The following is a 20,035-nucleotide window of genomic DNA, read 5'->3' as shown; positions in this document are numbered from 1 at the left end:
AACATACAGCTGAATATCAGATCTGTCATTTGGTTAATAAACTAATGCTTACATGAACTTGTTAATTTTATCACCAACATATAACGTTCCATAACATAATAATAAAAAAATGACAATATGACTAACCAAATCACATTTTGAAACAGACATCAAGTGGAGGAAAAAATCAGTCTTCATTTTTTCTTAGAAAGCTATTTTTAGAATTTATAATATTTTTAGCAGAATTTTGATTCAAAATATGCACGGAAAGATTTTACTCCTTACTGCAGGATATAGTGTCAAACTTTGATTTGTTATACAGTAGTAAAACAGCTCTCTCTCAACTGAATTAAATTCAGTTAAGCTGTATTAGCATGACTGTGTAACACAATGTTGCCAAAGCATTATAATATATAAATAACAATAATAATTAATTAAAAAAAAAACACAAATTTTGCAGCTGTGTTGTCATCTTCTCCAAGTATTACAGGCATTTTCTCAGTATAAGTTTAGTAAATGATGGAATCAGTACTTAAAATCTTGGAAGAAATGTTTCTCTCGCATTGCGAGATTTAGTACAAATCAGCAGAAAGTCTCTCTCTCTCTTTTTTTTTTCTCTCTCCCTCTATCTTTCGATCTATCGCCAAGCCTCAGTTACTAACTCGAAAAGGTCACGTTAAAACTAATAAGAAGTCACCAGGGCTTGTTTCTGAGACAGCTCATTTGTGTGACATTGCTTAAATACAGCAGAGTTAATGTTGAACAACACATGTTTGGCACAATCTTGAGAATCTAACGTTATGTTTTCTGTTTTCGGGCCGCCATCGAAAACTGTTTCAAGCAAAACGTGTCAGCAAACGGTGTTCGTTCCTAAATGGATAAATGTTTTGAATAAAAGATTCAGTTACTTACTCACAAAAACGGTCAGTTACGCCACCTACTGGGCACAACGATGTAAATCGTGGAAAGAAAAACCAAGTAAACCCTTATCGCCTATATTATTACTTTACAGTCTGGAACGTGCAAACACTGACAAGCGGAGGGATACAAACAAAATGCTGCTTGAACTCCGCCCAGCCAACCAGATTCAGTAACTGGAACTAATTAATGTAAACTGTGTTAATGCTTTTATTCAGGTTTAAAGATTATTTAACATCACTAAATCAACCTAAACACACTAGTTCACATTAGTTTAAATTAAACAAAATTAAATTTGAGGTAACTACATCTGGATAACTTTAGCTGGTTTTACAGTGTGACAAAGGGACTACACTAGGAACTTTGATGTCTATGAATCACCACTTGTGGGTTTGAACCTGTGATGTGCAGGTTGCTAGTACAGCACTGAACTACCACCAACACATCAAACCTGTAGGTGTGACTTGATGTCAGAGATGACTTCATTTGATGGTCAGTTTGCCTGTTTGTAGAAGTTTTTAAAGCATTTTACTCAAACCAACGTTAAAGTTTGTCTCAACAAACTAGACTTTTTTATATGATGTGATGTGTATTTGTTTGAACCTTTATAACAACATTTATTACACAATCTTTACACTGTAGGGAATTTGTTAGTGTAGGAATAGTAAATCTGTGATTATTTAGTGGTGCGGACAAAGACTGATCAACCCTATCATAAACTACCATATTATTTAAATTTACTTTAACAACCTCTGAGTCAACCAAACTAGCTATTACAACATTTAAAACTATTAACATTGGTTAAGTTTCTAGAATCCACTATTTCCATAAAATATGCTAATTAAAATGCATTTAATTGTTATGTTTTTTAAAGAATTCTCTTCTGCTCACCATGCCTGTGTTTATTTGATCCAAAGACAAAAAGCAGTAATATTATGAGATATTTTTACTATTTTGAATAACTGCTTTCTATTTGAATATGTTTTAAAATGTAATTTATTCCTGTGATCAAAACCAAATTTTCAGCATCATTACTCCAGTCTTTAGTGTCACATGATCCTTCAGAAATCATTTGCTGATTTGGTGTTCAAGAAACATTTTTATTATTCTCATTCTTAGCAATATTTAAAACGGTTGAGTAATTTTTTTTAGAATTCTTTGATGAATAGAAAGATCAGTATTTATATCAAATGAAAAGCTTTTTTAACATTATACACTATACCATTCGCTTGGAGTCAGTATATATACACTGTAAAACCTAACAGTGGAATTCGTTAAATGAAATGAGTTAATTTAACTCAAAAATTTCTAAAAGTTATTTAAACTCAATACATATTAGTGATGTAAACTCAAACGCGAATTAGGTTAAGCAGAACTCATTTTAAATAAGTTACTAGAAATTAATTCAATCTATTATTGCCATACACTCTATGTCTATGATCGATCACAAAATATTTAAAATAAATATAAGCTTAATCTATGATTTCTAATATAGTTTTTTGAGAAGTCACGTTTGTATAATATAGGGTTCTAGATTATTAGATCTTTCATTACTAGATAAATAGCCTAACTAAATGGTAATATATTACTTTTAATAATAATTAAACAACCATAATAATAAACTATAATAATAACGATAATATAATAAATACATACATCTATTTCATTTAGATTTAGATTTATAATTTTAAAATAATTACTTTTACTGGAGGCAAAATATTTTCCGGGTTTTTTCAAAAACCGCGCGCATTTTTTCAGTCAATCACGTCTGCTGCTCATCCTCTCACTCACGTCACGGGATCACAGCAGGATGGATTGCGACGTAGTCCTGGAAAATATCAGGCAAGTTAAGCTTTTCAAACTTCTTTATTGCTGTTTTAAGCACTTTCGAACGACTTGTGTTTTATTGTCAACTTTATTGTGTATAACGTTGTCTAGCAAAGATCAAGCAGCTATGGCGTCATTACATCAAAGTTATCAACAGGAGGTGTTAAATATGCAGTGTTATACACAACGGTTTGTCAGTGATAAATTAATAAATATGTTTTGTGGTTTCTCACAGTCGGACACAAACGAGTCCAGCAATTTTTATTTTTTCAAACTGGAGAGGCGGCTGACAGACGAACTATCTTCCACATCTTTAACCGTCACTCGCGCCACAACTCTGAACCAAGGTAAAGCAAACACACATTCCCTATTTTCAAAAATGTTTAAACTTTTTGTTAATCGTTATTTATTATTTGCTTTGTCAGTTTCATCTAGAATATCCATGTGACGCTGACGTTTAACGTTACTATACTCGCCCAAGCCCGGTGAGGAGCGTTTATACTCTGTTTTGTTAAAATTAAGTTAGTTAACATTTTAGACTGTTATTTGCTCCTCATGTTGTCTTATTTAAAATTCATACTAACAAATTGTCATGTTTTTTACATCAATCTTTTCAGAGCAAAGCCAGCTAGGGGTGGTGTGATGTCATTGGCAACAAGCTGCTGCAGTAAAAGCCTAAAATGAAGTAAGTAGAATTCACATTATATTTATATGATGGGCTTTAGGATATATACAAATTGATGGGCTTTAGTGTTTATTACGAAATTACAAGATGTAATTTGTCACGTTATAAAAAGTAAAGTTCTTCAGTTTTTATTTTTTGATGAATTGCAATTAATGCAATTGCAATTGTGTCCAGAATTACCAGCAACACAAATTCAATCTCTGCTCTTCTGAAGCAATACTGTAATTTTATGTGAATATTAGATTTGAAATTTAGACCTAAACAATGATCAATGGTGAATACACAGCACAGATGAAAAATGGCAAACCTCAACTAGCATCCCACAAGAATAACATCATGACATCTAAGGACCAGTAATGTTTGTAGTGTGCTACCATTTTGATTCAGTCTGAATTGGCAGAGTGAATGACATCTTAAATTTCAGGTTGGCTGTCATTCTGTCAGTCTTTTTTATTTTGTGTTGCTTCAGAAGAATACCAGTGAAGTCTTTTAAGTTGTGATTATAGTTATAGTTATATACTTAATTAATACAGATGAAAAAAAGATATTTTATAGGTCTAGGAACATTCCAGTTGCGTAGCTGTCTATGGAGGCTCAGAAAGTTCTCAGATATCTTTAAAAATACCTTAAAGGGATAGTTCAAACTAAAATGTTTAACTCAAACCATTGCAGTCTATCAGTCATATAATGGCAGTCAATAGTTACCAAATCTTTGAGGGAAAAAAAACATACACAGACAAAACCCAATTAAACCCTGCGGCCCGTGGTGATACATTGAGATCTTGAGACACAAAACAGTCTGTCTTGTGCAAGAAACTTAATAGTATTTATATTAGGGATGGCGAAAACTAAAAAATTTCTTGACCGACCACCGAGCCTCATTAGCCGGTTGAAACCGGTTAACCGATTAGTTTAAAATATGGTACGCTATTTGAAATAACAGCCATTTCGAGCCGCGCCTGCAATTTCGCAACTCTGTCGCATCTCTCTGCCGCTCTGCCTCCCGCACACACAGACTGCCACTCACGTCACTTTTTTAAAATCCCAGACAGCGCGAAACAGGAGTCCCGCAAACGCGGCGCCGAAGAGCTTGTTGTATGTAATCGTAGGACAAATGGCTCCTTAGTTTCAAATGGTTTGGGTACAAAGTGATCGCTTTGAAAATAAAGGCGTTTGTCTAGGTTAGAAGCTCATTTGAAACATTGCCACGGCTCATTTAAGAAAATGACAGCTCCGAAGAGACGCCGCTTTAGTTGAGGTAACAGTGCTAACCATAATAAAGAAAGATGATGATCATCATCACCTTATCGGTTACCACTGAAATGTAGATGTAATGTATTTCCAAATCTAAGCCCATCTTATGCGGAATGTTGCCTAATAGACTGCAACATGATAAAACCAATGCATAAAACAGGCACCTTCAGAATGCGTAAAAGACGCACCGGCACTTTTTTTTTAACCGACTACCGACAACTTTGACCGGTTAACGTTGATACGGTCAACCACCGGTCAAACGGTCATCGGTTAACATCCCTAATTTATATCATTATTTACCTCTGATCCACCGGAACTCTCCGCTGTATGGAGTGTGTTCACAACAACCGGTGCATGGTGCGTCAACGTGCTCTGGCGATTGTAGTCGGTGAAAAGTCAACACTCCCAGATGGGTTTGCACAAGAAAACGTAATCTTTTAGTTTTTAATCAATTGCCAGAATCAGGATAAGCACAAGTAATTATCATTTTGAGTAGCCACTATGCACTATGTAAACAATGAGTGATGTGTACACATGACAGACCGCTTCCGTGCGTGCATCTACTATGGCAGATCACGTTGACGCATCACGCGCCGGCTGTTGTGAGGACAGTAGAACGTTGCGATCGATCAAAGGTAAATAATAATATAAATACTGTTCAGTTTTTTGTACAGACCGATAGTTTTGTGTCTCAAACCTCAATGTATCGTCACGAGCCACAGGGTTTAAATTGGAATACGGGCTTAGAACAACATTAGAGTAAGTAATTCTCATTTTTGGGTGAACTATCACTTTTTCTCTCTGTTCTGTAATAAAGAACCTTAGATTGTCAAATTAAATAGTAAATTAGTAAAATGAGTTTATGTAAATTAAATTAAATTAAATCTCTAAAACATTTAGCTGATATTCACATCTGAAAATCCTGCTGATAAACAACTCTGGAAGTTGTGATGTGAAAATTAAAGTACTACAGGTTTTTTGTTTTAAATTGTGTACATACCTTATTGAATAAACACTTTCCCGATCCTTCACACCTTTATTGTAATTTATGAAAATGTAAATATGTCTGATTTGTTTAGATATGATGATATTTGGTGACGTACACTAACAAAACTTTTACTGCATTTAGAAAACAGGAGCCTGATCAGGTGCAGATGGCAGCTGTCACCATCACTGTTAAGGAGGAAGAGGGAACATTATTCTTAAACCCAATGGAATGTCAGCAGAGACCACGTCAACTAGATGAGCCCCAGAGACAGATCATCATTGAAGACCTCATCACCTAGACGGCCATCGACACAAGACCACGAGAACCAGATGAGTCCTCTCCAATCTGACTTTGTGGCAACATGGAACTTTTGCGTGTATGTTAATATTAGTCTGTTTCTTTCTTATTCTGAGGTTGCTGTAGCCACCAGGTCTAGTCTGTATCCAGATCAAATGGTCACTGCAGTAATGTAAAGTTGCTTTGACACAACTTGTATTGTAAAAAGCATTGTATAAATAATTTTGACTTGGATGTTTTGATTGTATCTGAAGATGATGTCTGCCAAGTCTTGGCTCAGTGTACGGGTTTTTTTTTTTTGCACTAATGTATTCCCTTATAGTATACATACTTAAGATTAACAGTACTTTCTATACAAAATTTAAGGAAAACCTTTTTTTTAATATTTTATTTTAAAATTGATCAACTGTGTTTCATATCATTTATTGTTATTATTTTTAATATCATCAATTATAATTAGTATTTTAAAAAGGAATTTTGTTAAACATTTCCTTGTTTTTGCTGTCTTTGCTTATTTGGTGAAAAGTCTGATAAGATAGCGTAAATGTTATTTTTTTAACTAAACAGATCAATTATTTTTATTTATGCTTTAAAACATTTGTTGTATTTCAATAAATACTTAAGAAAACCCACCTGTTCTGTCATTATTACCAGTGTTTTTGGTACGTCTTATGTAACTTTATTGCTTTGAGTTTGATGAACTTAAACCATCTAAGGCAATCGGTTTCCTCAAACCATTCAAGTAGCAAAAAGTTGATAAGACTTAGTTGGATTTGTTACCTGAATTCAAACTGACTGAGTGGAATAAACTTACATTTTTAAAGTTGAGTTAACTCAAATAATTGCCTAAGCTAATGTTAAAAAGAATAAGTTAATTAAACTCAATGTATATGAGTTTATAGTACTCAATTTTGGGTTTTACCAAACTTAAATGGTTTAAGGCAATCAGTTTCCTAAAACGGTTTGAGTTACCGTAACTTGTCGGGTTTTACAGTGTATATATATATATATATATATATATATATATATATATATAAATTTTAGGCAAAGAAATTATAGAAACATTTAGCAAGGATTTCTATTTTAGATAAATGCTGTTCTTCTGAACTTTCTATTCATCAAAGAAATCCTGAAAACAATTTACTGAGCTGTTTTCAACATGATAATAATAATAATAATGTTTTTTGAGCGGCAAATAAGAATATTTCTGAAGGATCGTGTGACTGGAGTAATGATGCTAAAAATTCTGCTTTGAAATCACAGGAATAATTTACATTTTAAAACATTAAAATCGAAAACAGTTATTTTAAATAGTAAAAATATTTCAAAATGGAAAGTTTTTTTTTTGCTGTATTTTAGATCAAATAAATGCAGACTTGGTGAACAGAAGAGACATTTAAAAAAAAACATTAAACATTTTACAGTTCAAAAACTTTTGACTGGAAGTGTAGCTACTTTTATAGCAGGAGTTAGTATAATAAATCAGGTTATTATATTAAATTTTGCATGGAAAAGCTTCAATTTTGTCTCTTCTCTTATATGCCTCTATTCTGTTATTATTGGAACTGTAAATAAAGTAAATCTATATGATTACTATACTATATGACATTTTGCATGGGAAAGACTCCCTAAAATACCTATTATTTGTTATTAATAGTAGCACAGTGCACAGACCAATTACTTAAGCCAAAACGCAATCATAGCGTATCTATGCGAGATAAAAAAGCCTCATGTGTGCCAGCTAAAACGAGAGATTTTGGTGTACAGCACCCAGAAGTGAACAGTCAGGCTGACCCGGAAGCTGTGCTGTCTGGAGGCGCATAGAGAACATCCAGCCTCTTCTGTGCTTTATTAAAGCCTCTCCTGCGAGGAAAAACACTCTGACATCGATATAAAAGGTTTGTGCGCTCATGGCGTCTTTTTCCTTTTTCCCGCACTGAGCTATTGTGCACATTTCTGCATTGTACGACAGATAACTGTTCGACGGGCGCGATTTATCGCCTTTGATCTACCACAGGTTGCACAAAGCGAAATATAACATTATAAATGGCAATATTTGAATGCATTGTGCATGCATGTGCTTTCAGTGTGCATTCGCTATAACGCTGTTATAAAGCGATCGGGGCGGCAGATGTTGTAAAATTGCACAGGCGTGCGCAGCGTTTCGCCAATTGTAAGACATTTTTTGCACGGCATGATTGTCGGAAGTGTCAGTTTTTTTTCAAGGGGGGCCGGGCAATTCAAAGGTGCTATTCTTCATAAACAAACACACACACATAACCACAAACATCTCGTTGGTCGATCGGGTTTTCCCTTTAGAACAAATGGACCGAGTCGAGTGTGCATTTTTGGGCTCTGCAGAATATGGCGTCCTTATGAAAATATAACAGGCTGCCATTTTTGTTTTTTTCTTTTGTCCGGAATGTTTTTGGTGAAACTGTGCAGGAATGAATCGGAGGCTCTGGGTGATGATCAGTAGAGATGAGAGATAGCAGTGTTGTGCTGCTGCTGTATGGGGAAATCACAAAAGTTTTCTGACTGTTGTTTTCCTCTAAAGAGGCGTCAGGATTTTTGTACTTTAGATAATACGGATCAGTTTGTTTTTTTTGTTCGGTTACGTCCTTTCAGATGTTAATGGAATGTCTTAAATACTGATGTTTACTCACTTAAGTCAAACTTGAGTCACTTGGCAAATATTACAATTTTCTTGACACTTGTGCTGATGATGACTCTAAGTCATTAGTAACAAACAAACCAAACACCATAGTAACCATTAGGTCAGAAATTGGCTAAATATAAATATATGTTAAATGTATCCACCTTTTTCTTCAACACAGAAGTAAGCCTATAGGTGAAACTTTGGTTCATTAGCCGCTACAGGAAAAAAACGAGAAGAATAACAACGTGCAGTAAACTGTAAAACTGTTGCACTACAAACCAGTGTGTTCATAATTAAGATAATATGTTAAAATAACATGGTAAGACACACCAATTTGCAATATCAACCAGCAAAACCAGCTGTTTTGTACAGCTATAAATAGCTGGATGCAATTGAGACCAGAAGCCAAAAATTTACAACTGGCCACACCCACTCTTACAGATAAAAAGGTGGATAGCAGATGTTGCTTTATTTAATTTTATAGATAATTTAGAATTTATTTAAATTTCAATTCCTGGGAACAAATGTTGCCCATTCTTAAAGAAAAAGTTAATTTTTGACATTATTAAGCAGTTTCTGTCAAAATGCCTTAGTTACTAAAGTTATTGTTAACTTGCTGTTGACCACCATTTGAAAACAACAAAATGATTAGAGTTAGTTCACCCAAAAATAAAAATTAGCCCATTATTTACCTAGGTGTATGTGACTTCCTTCTTTCAGACGAATCCAATTGGAGTTATATTAAAAATTGTTTTGGCTCTCCCAAGCTTTATAATGGCAATGAATGGGTGTTTCCTTTTAACAGTCCAATAAAGTGCATCCATCCATAATAAAATGTGCCTCACACAGCTCCGTGGGGTGAATAAAGGTCTCCTGTAGCAAATCGATGCGGTTTTGTAAGAAAAATATAAAAATTTAGAAGTGGCGGATTCACAGTGGAGAGATCAAAACAAAGGTTACGAATTAGAAGTACAAAATGAGGATTTGTCAAGAAAAATGTCGCAGGAGTTCGATATAAGCAAAGAGGAGACACACCGACACCCCTACGTCATCCGCCCAGAACAGCTTTCGTGTATGACAGCTTGCGCAAGCTAGATTAAAGTGATTATTATTAAGTTTTAAATATGGGTATTTTTTTTACAAATACGCATTGATTCGCTACAGGAGACCTTTTTTCACCTCCTGGAGCAGTGTGAGACACTTTCTGTTATGGATGGATGCACTTTATTGGACTTATTTTGGACTGTTAAAAGGAAACACCCATTCATTGCCAATATAAAGCTTGGGAGAGACAGAATAATTTTTTATATAACTCCGATGGGATTCGTCTGAAAGAAGAAAGTCAAATACACCTAGGATGCCTGGAGGGCATAATGGGAGTAAATAATGGGCTAATTTTCATTTTTGGGTGAACTAACCCTTTAATGACAAAAAGAAAGCTTTTCTATTCTGTTTTTTATTTTAGAGTAGTAAAAATGTTAGCATTTGGCAGAAAATAACATAGTAAATGTGTGTACAGGAACCAAGTTGCTCATCTAAAGCAGTGTTTTGGAAAACCATTAATTAAAGATCAGACCAAAATAGAACTTATGCCATAATTTACTCAACCTCATACTGGTCCAAACTCGTGACTTTATTTCTTCTGTGAAATAAACCACAAAAGGCCTGAGTCACTATTCATTTATATGGAAAACGAATTAGGGGAAGGAAAGAAAGACAGAAAGACATGCAAGGTTGGCATGACATGACAATGATGACAATCTAATTGTTATTTTGGGGGAACTACAGAAACTACACTATGATATGTCAGTTAAAATGACTCATCTATTGTGAGAACAACTGAAACAAGCATTGATGCATAGCTGTGTGGAATATTCCTCAATTACCGTTTCAATAAATTGTTGTAGATGTGTGATTGAAAACAATAAGAAACTGAGACCTGAAGTTTTAGGTCTGCATTTACTAAAATGTACTTTTTATATTATAAATACTGCATTACACTGTCTGATTTATTTACAGTTGAAGTCAAAAGTTTTCATACACCTTGCAGAATCTGCAAAATGTTAATTTTACCAAAATAAGAGGGATCATACAAAATGCATGTCATTTTTTATTTAGTACTGACCTGAATAAGATATTTCACATGACAGAAGAAAAAATAATAGTTACATTTTGAAAAAAAAAATCATACACTTGATTCTTAATACTGTGTTCTTACCTGAATGATCCACAGCTGTGTTTTTTTTTGTTGTTCAGTGATAGTTCATGAGTCCCTTGTTTGACATGAACAGTTAAACTGCCCGTGAACAACTGAACAACTATGAACAACTATCACAGAGAACCAAAAACAAAAACAAAAACAAAAAACAGCTGTGGATCATTCAGGTAACAACTCAGTATTAAGAATCAAAGGGATGTAAACTTTTGAACAAGGTAACTTTTATAAATTCAACCACTATTTTCTCATGTAGGTTATATGTAAACATCTTTTATGTAAAATACCTTATTTAGGTAAGTACTAAATTAAAAAAATAAGATGCATTTTGTATGATCCCTCTTATTTTGGTAAAAAATAATTAAAAATGTGCAGATTCTGCAAGGTGTATGTAAACTTTTGACTTCAACTATATAGACGTTTTTCCTGAACACGGAAGTAAGTCCAACTCTTAACTGAAAGAATGTTTTGCATTTCCGGTCTGCATTGTTTCTAGTCAAATTAGGGTATATTCCGAGCTAATAAACTAATGTTAAACCTATTAAAATGTTTTTAAAAAGAACATGGCTCCATAGCGCCATCACTTGGCAATGTCGCAATGACCGTCATTTGTCAGTGCCTCACTTTAATGAGTGTGTAGATGACATGAAGCAGCGGACGTTAGCTACATTAAAAAGAGATGGACGCTATTTGAATGGGTTCCTATGGAAACCGGAAGAGAAAAGCATTCAATCTGACGTTAGAATTCGTAATGGCGGCGCTCATCGTTTACTCAGGAAAAAGGTCTATATGTTATTTGTAAGAAATTGGTTTAATTCATAACTAGCTTTAATGTGGCTTATGAACACTGAGATTTAGCTTTGAAATATGTTTATAACTAGGCCTGTGTGTGATTTTAATCTGCTAAATATGAATTTGACCTTTATTCTGTTTTATTAGAAAGATGGCAGAGCCTCGATTCAATAATCCATATTTTTGGCCACCACCTCCCTCTATGCCTGGTCAAGTGAGTATTATTATCGTAATAGTTAATTTGACATATGAGTAGCTTTCTACTGACCATTTATGACTGTCTCTCTTTAATTTACTGAAAACTGAACAAATGACATAGTGTTTATCAATACATGGAAACGTCCCTCAAAAGAGTCGTTTTTACATACTGTGCCACTTATTACAGAGCGAAACTGTGTGGCATTTAACAATCGTTTGAACGTAAGAAAGCATGACAGTAAGCACGTTTGCAAATCTGTACATACCAATGTGGTTCGCCAAAGCGAGCACTGAAACCTTCCTATGAGTTTCCCCCCCAGATTTTCTCCCTTTCTTTGCTCGGTTTGGTTTAGTGTCTCACGTCACATGATGTCCATGCCCCCTGTCAGACCTAACCATTGACTTTTACAGCTGGATAACCTGGTTCTTATCGACAAGATCAAAGAGCAACTGATGGCAGAGAAAATTAGACCTCCGCATTTGCCGCCCACCACTGTTTCATCTCAGCAGACTCTGCTGGTGGCCTCTCCACCTTCAGATGTTGGGCAACATGTGATGTCTATCCCCAAGCTGCAGCAGGTGCCGGGTCTTCAGGCCCACAACTCCTCTCAGCCCGACATCGCCCTGCACGCCCGCCCGGTATCCAGCACCATCGCAGGTACCGATAGCCCTTCTGTGTGTCACCAAAATGAAATTCACATGTAATACTTTGCCATTATGCACTGTTCATTTGGTATTACATGTAGTAATGTATTATGTGGGTCAACAAAGCGAGTTTTTGTCCTTTGGTAACACTTTATTTTAAGGACCAGTATTATTTTATTTTAGTACTTACAACGCACATTTTAATGCCTTATTCTGCATAACCATATTCCATATTTCTAAATTAAACAACTACCTCACTAACTTTAAACAAATTAAGATATTTTTGATTAAATCAGAGCTTTCTGACCCTGCACAGACAGCAATTTAGCTACCACGTTCAAGACCCAGAAAGGTAGAAAGGATTTTGTTAAGACATTGTGAAATAAAGTTATTTTGTTTAGTTTTTTGCACACAAAAAGTATTCTCATAGCTTCATAACATTACGGTTGAACCACTGATGCCACATGGACTATTTTAACGAGGTCCTTGAACGTGTCAGTTGTCTTCTGGTCTATGCAGGGTCAGAAAGCTTGGATTTCATCAAAAATATCTTAATTTGTGTTCTGAAGATGAACAAAGGTCTTACCGGTTTGAAACAACATGAGGGTGAGTTAATAATGACAGAAATGTCATTTTTTAGTTAGCAATCGCTTTAATAGTTTGTTAATAATGAGAATTTGACTTTAAAATATAAACTGTGACCACAGATTTAATACATCTTTTCAATGTTCTACCAGTGTAATTATATTTTTAATTTAAGTAGTATTAATTAACAACATGTACTTGGGATTAGAGGTAGAAATAGGGTTATTGCATGTAATCATGCAATTTACTGTTATTACTATAGTAAGGACATGTAACAAGGACACTGTAAAATAAAGCATTACCTATAATTATCCTAATATCATAATCATGAAAAAGTCTCATTAAAATTTTAAATTCTTGTAATGAAAACCCTAATACATATTGTGGTGGAATTTATAATACACAATATCCTGTTAAAACAAATGAAACAAATGTATTTTTAGCAATATATTAATTATTATTATTTCTATTATTATTACTTTATTTATTTATTAAAAAAACATTTTAACAAAACTGCTTACTGCTTGTTAATATTTCATAAAATCCTGTGGTGCAACCAATGAAGTTATGCGCTCCAACCAATATGCAAAACAAAACATTATGGTCATGTGGTGTGACTCCCCAAAAATATGATGCTATTTTTTAATTATTAATTAATAATAGTGCATTTGTAATAACATTGACATTCGTAAAACAAGAACTACTTAATATTATTACTTTTTACTTAATGCGGTTACACCACATGACAGTTTCTATTCATTAAAGGGATAGTTGAAATAATTCGATCATTAATTACTCACCCTCATGTCGTTCCAAACCTGTAAGACCTTCGTTCATCTTAAAAACAAAGAAATCCAAGAGCTTATTATGATATTTTTGAAGAAATCCAAGAGCTTTCTGACCCTCAATAGACAGCAACGTAATTGACACGTTTAAGCTCCAGCAAGATAGTAAGGAGATTGATGAAATAGTTTTGAAAAAAGTCAATAAAGGCATTCTTTGTGCACAAAAAGTGTTCTCGTAGCTTTATAAAATTATGGTTGAACAACAGATGCCACATGGACTATTTTAATGATGTCCTTACTACCTTTTTGGTTCTTGACCGTGTCAGTTGCATTGCTGTCTATGCAGGGTCAGAAAGCTCTCGGATTTCATCCAAAATATCTTAATTTGTGTTCTGATATTGAACAAAGGTCTTACGGGGTTTGGAACGACATGAGAGTGATATGTTTTTGAAATAATACATGCTTTTATTTTTACATAATTTCAGAGCTGAATATAGATGACAAGTCTACGGTGAAAGCAAAGGGATTATGGGAAGACTGGCATATGCGACAAGCAGTGGACCAAGTCTCAAGAGCAAACCATCGCTCAGGTGAAAGACGTGCATTCATAAACAGAAGAGATATTTTGTTACCTTGTGATATAGACAAGTTGTAAAAACCTTTCTGATTTTCAAAAACAGGTCTCACGCTGTCATCCCGCACAGAAAGCCACAACACCTCTGAAGCTATAACTCCCACAACCCCGACGTCTAGCAGCCAAAACCGTTTGGGTGGCGCACCTTCCTTAAACACCATTTCCGGCCTGGCCAGTGGTCCTGGCATGGAGCATGTGAAAAGTGGCGGTCTGGTGGGGATGCTGGGACCACAGCCCAAAGCTCCACGGGGCCGCAAGAAGATTAAAGCAGAGAACAACACCGGCCCTTTGCTGGTGGTGCCCTACCCGCTTCTGGCCTCAGGCCCTGACCAGGCGGTTACCATCGCCAAAGAGGGAAAAACATACAGGTTTGGCACTTTTAGTAATAAATCATATCATTTGTGCCCTGTATTAAATTTCACTAACCAACTATTGCATTTTTCCATTTCACACAGGTGTAAAGTGTGTCCCCTCACTTTTTTAAACAAGTCAGAGATGCAGATTCATTCCAAGTCCCACACGGAGGCCAAACCCCACAAGTGCCCTCACTGTTCAAAGTCGTTCGCCAACGCCTCATACCTAGCACAGCACTTACGCATTCACTTAGGCATTAAGCCCTACCACTGCTCCTATTGTGAGAACTCCTTCCGCCAGTTATCACACCTCCAGCAGCACACCAGGTTAGCAGAAGCTTTTAGTGCATGTACAACAGAAAACTAGAGTTTGGCAGAATGTTAACATAAATGTATTTGTTTTTAAGGATTCATACTGGTGACAGACCATATAAATGTGCCCAACCAGGATGCGAAAAGGCATTCACACAACTCTCAAACCTACAGGTGACAAAACAAATTTTTTATATATATATTTAAAGGGAACCCTGGGTATTAAGACTTGTATGGCCTAATATGTAAAATATAAATGATGTCTCTTACCGAATATGTAGTAGAAATCCCATGAAAGATTTACGTTATTTTACAAAATCACATTGTTTTATACATATTTTGGACTATGGGGGTGCCATTATTTCAATTACTTGAAATGGTTGTACTCGGTGAGCTACTGGCGCTACCTGTTGCTATTTTTACCACAACACAACTCAGAAAATGAACTACTGGTACGATGCCACGTTGTGTGGCTTTTGGTTGTTATTTGAAGGGCAACGAGAGGAGCGATGCCTTGTCTTCTTCACTGCTTTCCTAGCGATAAGAAGAGAGGAAAAGAATGGGTAGATGCCTGTGGACTAATAAAACTTCCTAAAGACCAGCGTCTTTGTTCTCTCCACTTTAGCCCTGATGCCTTTGAGGCTTTTAGTAGACCACAGCTACTGAAAGAGCTTACAACTGGCAGAGACAAGAAACGCTAGATGTTATCCTGACAGGATGTAAACATGCCGACGCTTGTCATGATGCCACAGCAACTGAAGGAGTTTTTCAGCACAGATTTCACTCGATATCCAGGGCGTTTAGACTTCTTGTGGGAAATAGTTCAGTAGCTGTGTATCAGTATATTATTTTCTGAGTTGTGTTGCAGTAAAAATAACAACCAGTAACCGGTAACGCCAGTAGCTCACAGAGTGCAACCATTTGACGACATTAAAATAAAGGTGCCCCCCATAGTCCAAAACATGTGTCAAACGATGTGGATTTTTTAAATAATGTAAATCTTTCATAGGTTTTCTACTACATATTTTAATAAGAGACATCATTTACATTATATTAAGCCATACAAGTCTTAATTCTCTGTAAAATTGTTCAGAATAAAAATTTTGTTATATAATTGTGATAAATAAATGACAGTTCTAAAATTAAAAAAAAATATATGCACAATGCAATCAAGTCTGGGCTCAATAACATTTTTGGCAGCATTAATAATAATAAAAAGAGTTAGTAAAAACAAAATATAGCTGCAAGCAGCGATGAAGGGCACAAGCCAACAGCGCAATCGCTGCTTATTAGCATATTAGAATGATTTCTGAAGGATCATGTGACTTGAGTAATTATGCTAAAAATGAAGTTTTGCCATCACAGGAATAAGTTATATAAAAATAGAAAACACTTATTTTAAACTCTAATGATTTTTCAAAGTAGTAGTGTTTTGCTGTACTCAAATAAATGCAGCCTTGGTGAGCATAAAACACTACTTTTAAAAAATATAATAAAACAATCTTACCGATCCCAAACTTTTAAACAAGAATGAGTTATGTATACAGTATGTGCACAGTATTTTATTAGTCTTATTAGGTGTTAAACTTACTTCCTCTTTTCTTTTCCTGTTCAGTCTCACCAGAGACAACATAACAAAGACAAGCCATACAAGTGTCCGAACTGCTACCGCGCATACACAGACTCAGCTTCCTTACAGATCCATCTCTCCGCACATGCCATCAAGAACGCTAAATCGTACTGTTGCAGCATGTGCGGTCGCGCATACACCTCAGTGAGTATCAGTCCACCTCAACCTACGAAAACAATGGACATTCTTCTTTTGTCATATTATAACATCATCTTTTTCTTTTCTTTTCTTTTTTTTTTTTGCAGGAGACCTACCTTATGAAGCACATGTCCAAACACACCGTGGTGGAGCATCTGGTCAGCCACCATTCCCCACAGAGAACAGAATCTCCCAGCATCCCCATACGCATTTCACTTATTTGATCTTCCTCCCTCATGTTTCTCTTCCATTCAAAGGTATTTTGTTCACACAATGGTCTTCCGTTGGGAAAAAAACAAGAGCGCAAGTGTTTAAGAGACCTCGGAGGACATTTGAGTCTGATTTTGTTTCTGTCCCTTTAGATCTTAGTGATCTTAAGCCTACAGGCCACAGACTCAACAACTGCTGTCTGAACTGAATGGTTCGATTCAACTCCAGACACCAGTCTAAAGGATTTTAATTGATTATTCCAAAAACAGAATGTCACAGTTGTGATCATTTTAAAGGATTAGTTCACATCCAGAATACAAATTTCATAATATACTCACCTCCATGTCAAGATGTTCATGTCTTTCTTTCTTCAGTTGAAAAGAAATTACGCTTTTTGAGGAAAACATTCCAGGATTTTTCTTCATATAGTGGACTTTAGTGGGAGCCAATGAGTTGAAGGTCCAAAATACAGTTTCAATGCAGCTTCAAAAGGCTCTACATGATCATTTGTGGTTAAAAAGTGTACATTTTTAGTTTTTCTTTTAGAAAATTACGAATAATGTTACTTGATAAGACCCATTTTCCTCAGCTGGGATCGTGTAGAGCTCTTTGAAGCTACATTGAAACTCCAATTTGGATCTTCAAACCATTGATCACCATTGAAGTCCACTATATGGAGAAAATCCTGGACTATTTTCCTCAAAAACCTTAATTTTTTTTTGATTCAATGAAAACCGACATGGGGGTGAGCAAATTATCTGAAAATTTTCATTCTGGAAGTGAATCCTTTAGCATTTTGTTCAAAGGTGTGTAAGGGAGACTTCCAAAGATACTCTTTAAGCACTTTTTCAGCCTTGTGGTTTTGGCTCAAAGTCGAATGAATCTTTTCAGAATGGGAGCAGCTTCTCGCTTTGGGCAGCTATGAGAGTTTAAACTTAGTTTTACCAGGATTTTGTGTTTTATTTTACCGTGGATGTGACACTTCTTCCACTTTAATTTCTATTATCCTTTTACAAGGGGTTTTAGGTCATGGTGAGAAATGAAAGTTACAATACGTTTCGAGTTCTGCATGCTGTGGGAAAGCTGCGGTAAAGTCAGTTTTGTGGATTTTATAAGCACGATCGTTGCCTGAGTATTTTGTACTCTCAAAGGTGAAGGAATTCCAAGAAATCCCCCACTAACATACAGTAAGAGTGTCAACACTCTCTAAAATATGACTTGTGTTATTTACATCATAGATGTTTTACCTTTTTGTGTGCAATGCAAATCCCTTCCAATCACAGTATTTTAAGGAAAAAAGTGTCCTTTTTGTCATTTTTAAATTAAATGGCATAATTGCATGATGATAATATCCATTAAATGGATTTTTGTCATGATGTAACTCAAAAAGTGTCACACAGATTCAGTGTTGTTATCTGAATCACACATTTAGGGTGTAGCGTGACCTCTAAACTCGGTTAAGTGTTCATTCCCTCTATTCTTCCCGACACAAGCGATGCAAAAGCACCTTGGGATGTTAAGTTACACCGATGGAAAGTGTTCACAAGTTTTTCTTTTTTATAGATTTTGATGTAATCTAATAGCAGTGGCCTCTTTTGAATTTCTTATTTGTCAAATTCGAACTTCGTATACCAAAATGTCAGTAATCATGTATTAAGAAAGTCAAAAAAGCTAATTTTGAATGTAGCTGTGTTTATTTCCACCAGTGCGTTTCTGTTACATAAGTTTATCCAAAACTAAAAAACTCTGTAAATCTGATATGTTTAACTGTTTATTTTGTTTGTTTGGTTGTTTTTTTATACAGTATATATTTGCTCTGACAAGCAAACCAGCATACAAGCTGATAAAACATTTTTAACAGTAGTGGGCAGAGGTATAAAAAGTTCTCATTGAGTTTAAGCACACATGGTCTATTGAATTATTCTAGCCAGATTTGATCACACGTGATCATACTTGCCGTTTGTGATTTCAACAGGCCACAACACTGCAGCTCTAGCAACATTCATTTATTTTCGTGGTTATTTATACCAGTCATTTGTTAAGCTTGTTTTCAATTCATGTATATTTAGGAAACGTTTTGTCTGTCTGTTTGCAAAGGACCAAGCTGTTGCTCTCAAATGCTCTCAGAATTCCCCAAAATATATATAATAGTCATTATATATACACAGTTTAGGTGATTTGTTACACAGTAATGGTTTACTGGGTCAAACTGTTTTTTTTTTTACTTTAATATATGGGAATGTGACTAATCAATGTCACAATTTTAGATAACAACAGTTTGATGAGGATGTACTTGGTGCTTTCTACAAAACCTCAGCTCATTTCCGGGAATAGATTATTACATTACAGTATAATCCTGGCTTGTTCAGTCTCAAATCCACTTTAAATCAGTAAGACGTGTACATTTGCTATAAAATATACCCTGTATTCATTAATAGTGCAAATTGCAAGGTTTAGATACTGTACTTTGTTCATTTTTGTATCTGTTTAGTATACTTCAACTTAATATTTGTTTTTCTGTAAGTACTGATCATTTTTATAGGCATCCTTGTCATTTTTATGTGTACGCCTTAATTTTATCATCGCTGAAAGACCGGTTTCTTTCTCTTTCTCCCTTCCTTTCATGTCGACGTTTTTCAGTATTCGGTTTTCTTAAGCCTTTTTTCCGCATGGAACACAGTAATCGTTATTAATTAACTGTTAACATGTATTACGTAAGACATTGTTATGTACGTTCCGAAAGAATTCACGTTTTCCTTCGTCTTGCATTGTGGGTCCATATAAAGATTTTGTTTAATATGCACAGACAAGACTGATAGGTGAATTAAGAAAATATCAATGTCAAGAACACTTTGTATCTCTATCTTGTTTATTAAATTCAGACTGTTATACCTGAGCCTTTGTATTCATTTTTTAAAGATGTCAAAATGT

General features: G+C 35.0%; 1 protein-coding gene across 1 annotated transcript; it reads left to right on the top strand.

The window, feature by feature from the left end:
* The first annotated feature begins 7,734 nt into the window (after positions 1-7,734).
* On the top strand, positions 7,735-20,000 carry znf362b (zinc finger protein 362b). Its single transcript, XM_073822972.1, has 9 exons — positions 7,735-7,846; positions 11,762-11,828; positions 12,224-12,470; positions 14,313-14,417; positions 14,508-14,829; positions 14,917-15,141; positions 15,222-15,300; positions 16,742-16,900; positions 17,002-20,000. The coding sequence occupies exons 2-9, from the start codon at positions 11,766-11,768 to the stop codon at positions 17,116-17,118; spliced, it is 1,317 nt and encodes a 438-aa protein (XP_073679073.1). The 5' UTR covers positions 7,735-7,846; positions 11,762-11,765; the 3' UTR covers positions 17,119-20,000.
* Positions 20,001-20,035: the final 35 nt, after the last annotated feature.

This window comes from Garra rufa, chromosome 18 (assembly GCF_049309525.1).
Source record: "Garra rufa chromosome 18, GarRuf1.0, whole genome shotgun sequence".
Lineage (NCBI taxonomy): Eukaryota > Metazoa > Chordata > Actinopteri > Cypriniformes > Cyprinidae > Garra > Garra rufa.
This window is presented reverse-complemented; position numbering and strand designations above follow the sequence as displayed.

Bases quoted from the DNA above. Each gene is read 5' to 3' on its own strand.
- znf362b (XM_073822972.1), top strand. From the start codon at position 11,766: ATGGCAGAGCCTCGATTCAATAATCCATATTTTTGGCCACCACCTCCC. The intron at 14,830-14,916 runs GTTTGGCACTTT...CATTTCACACAG, and splicing joins AAAGAGGGAAAAACATACAG to GTGTAAAGTGTGTCCCCTCA. The intron at 15,301-16,741 runs GTGACAAAACAA...TTTCCTGTTCAG, and splicing joins CACAACTCTCAAACCTACAG to TCTCACCAGAGACAACATAA.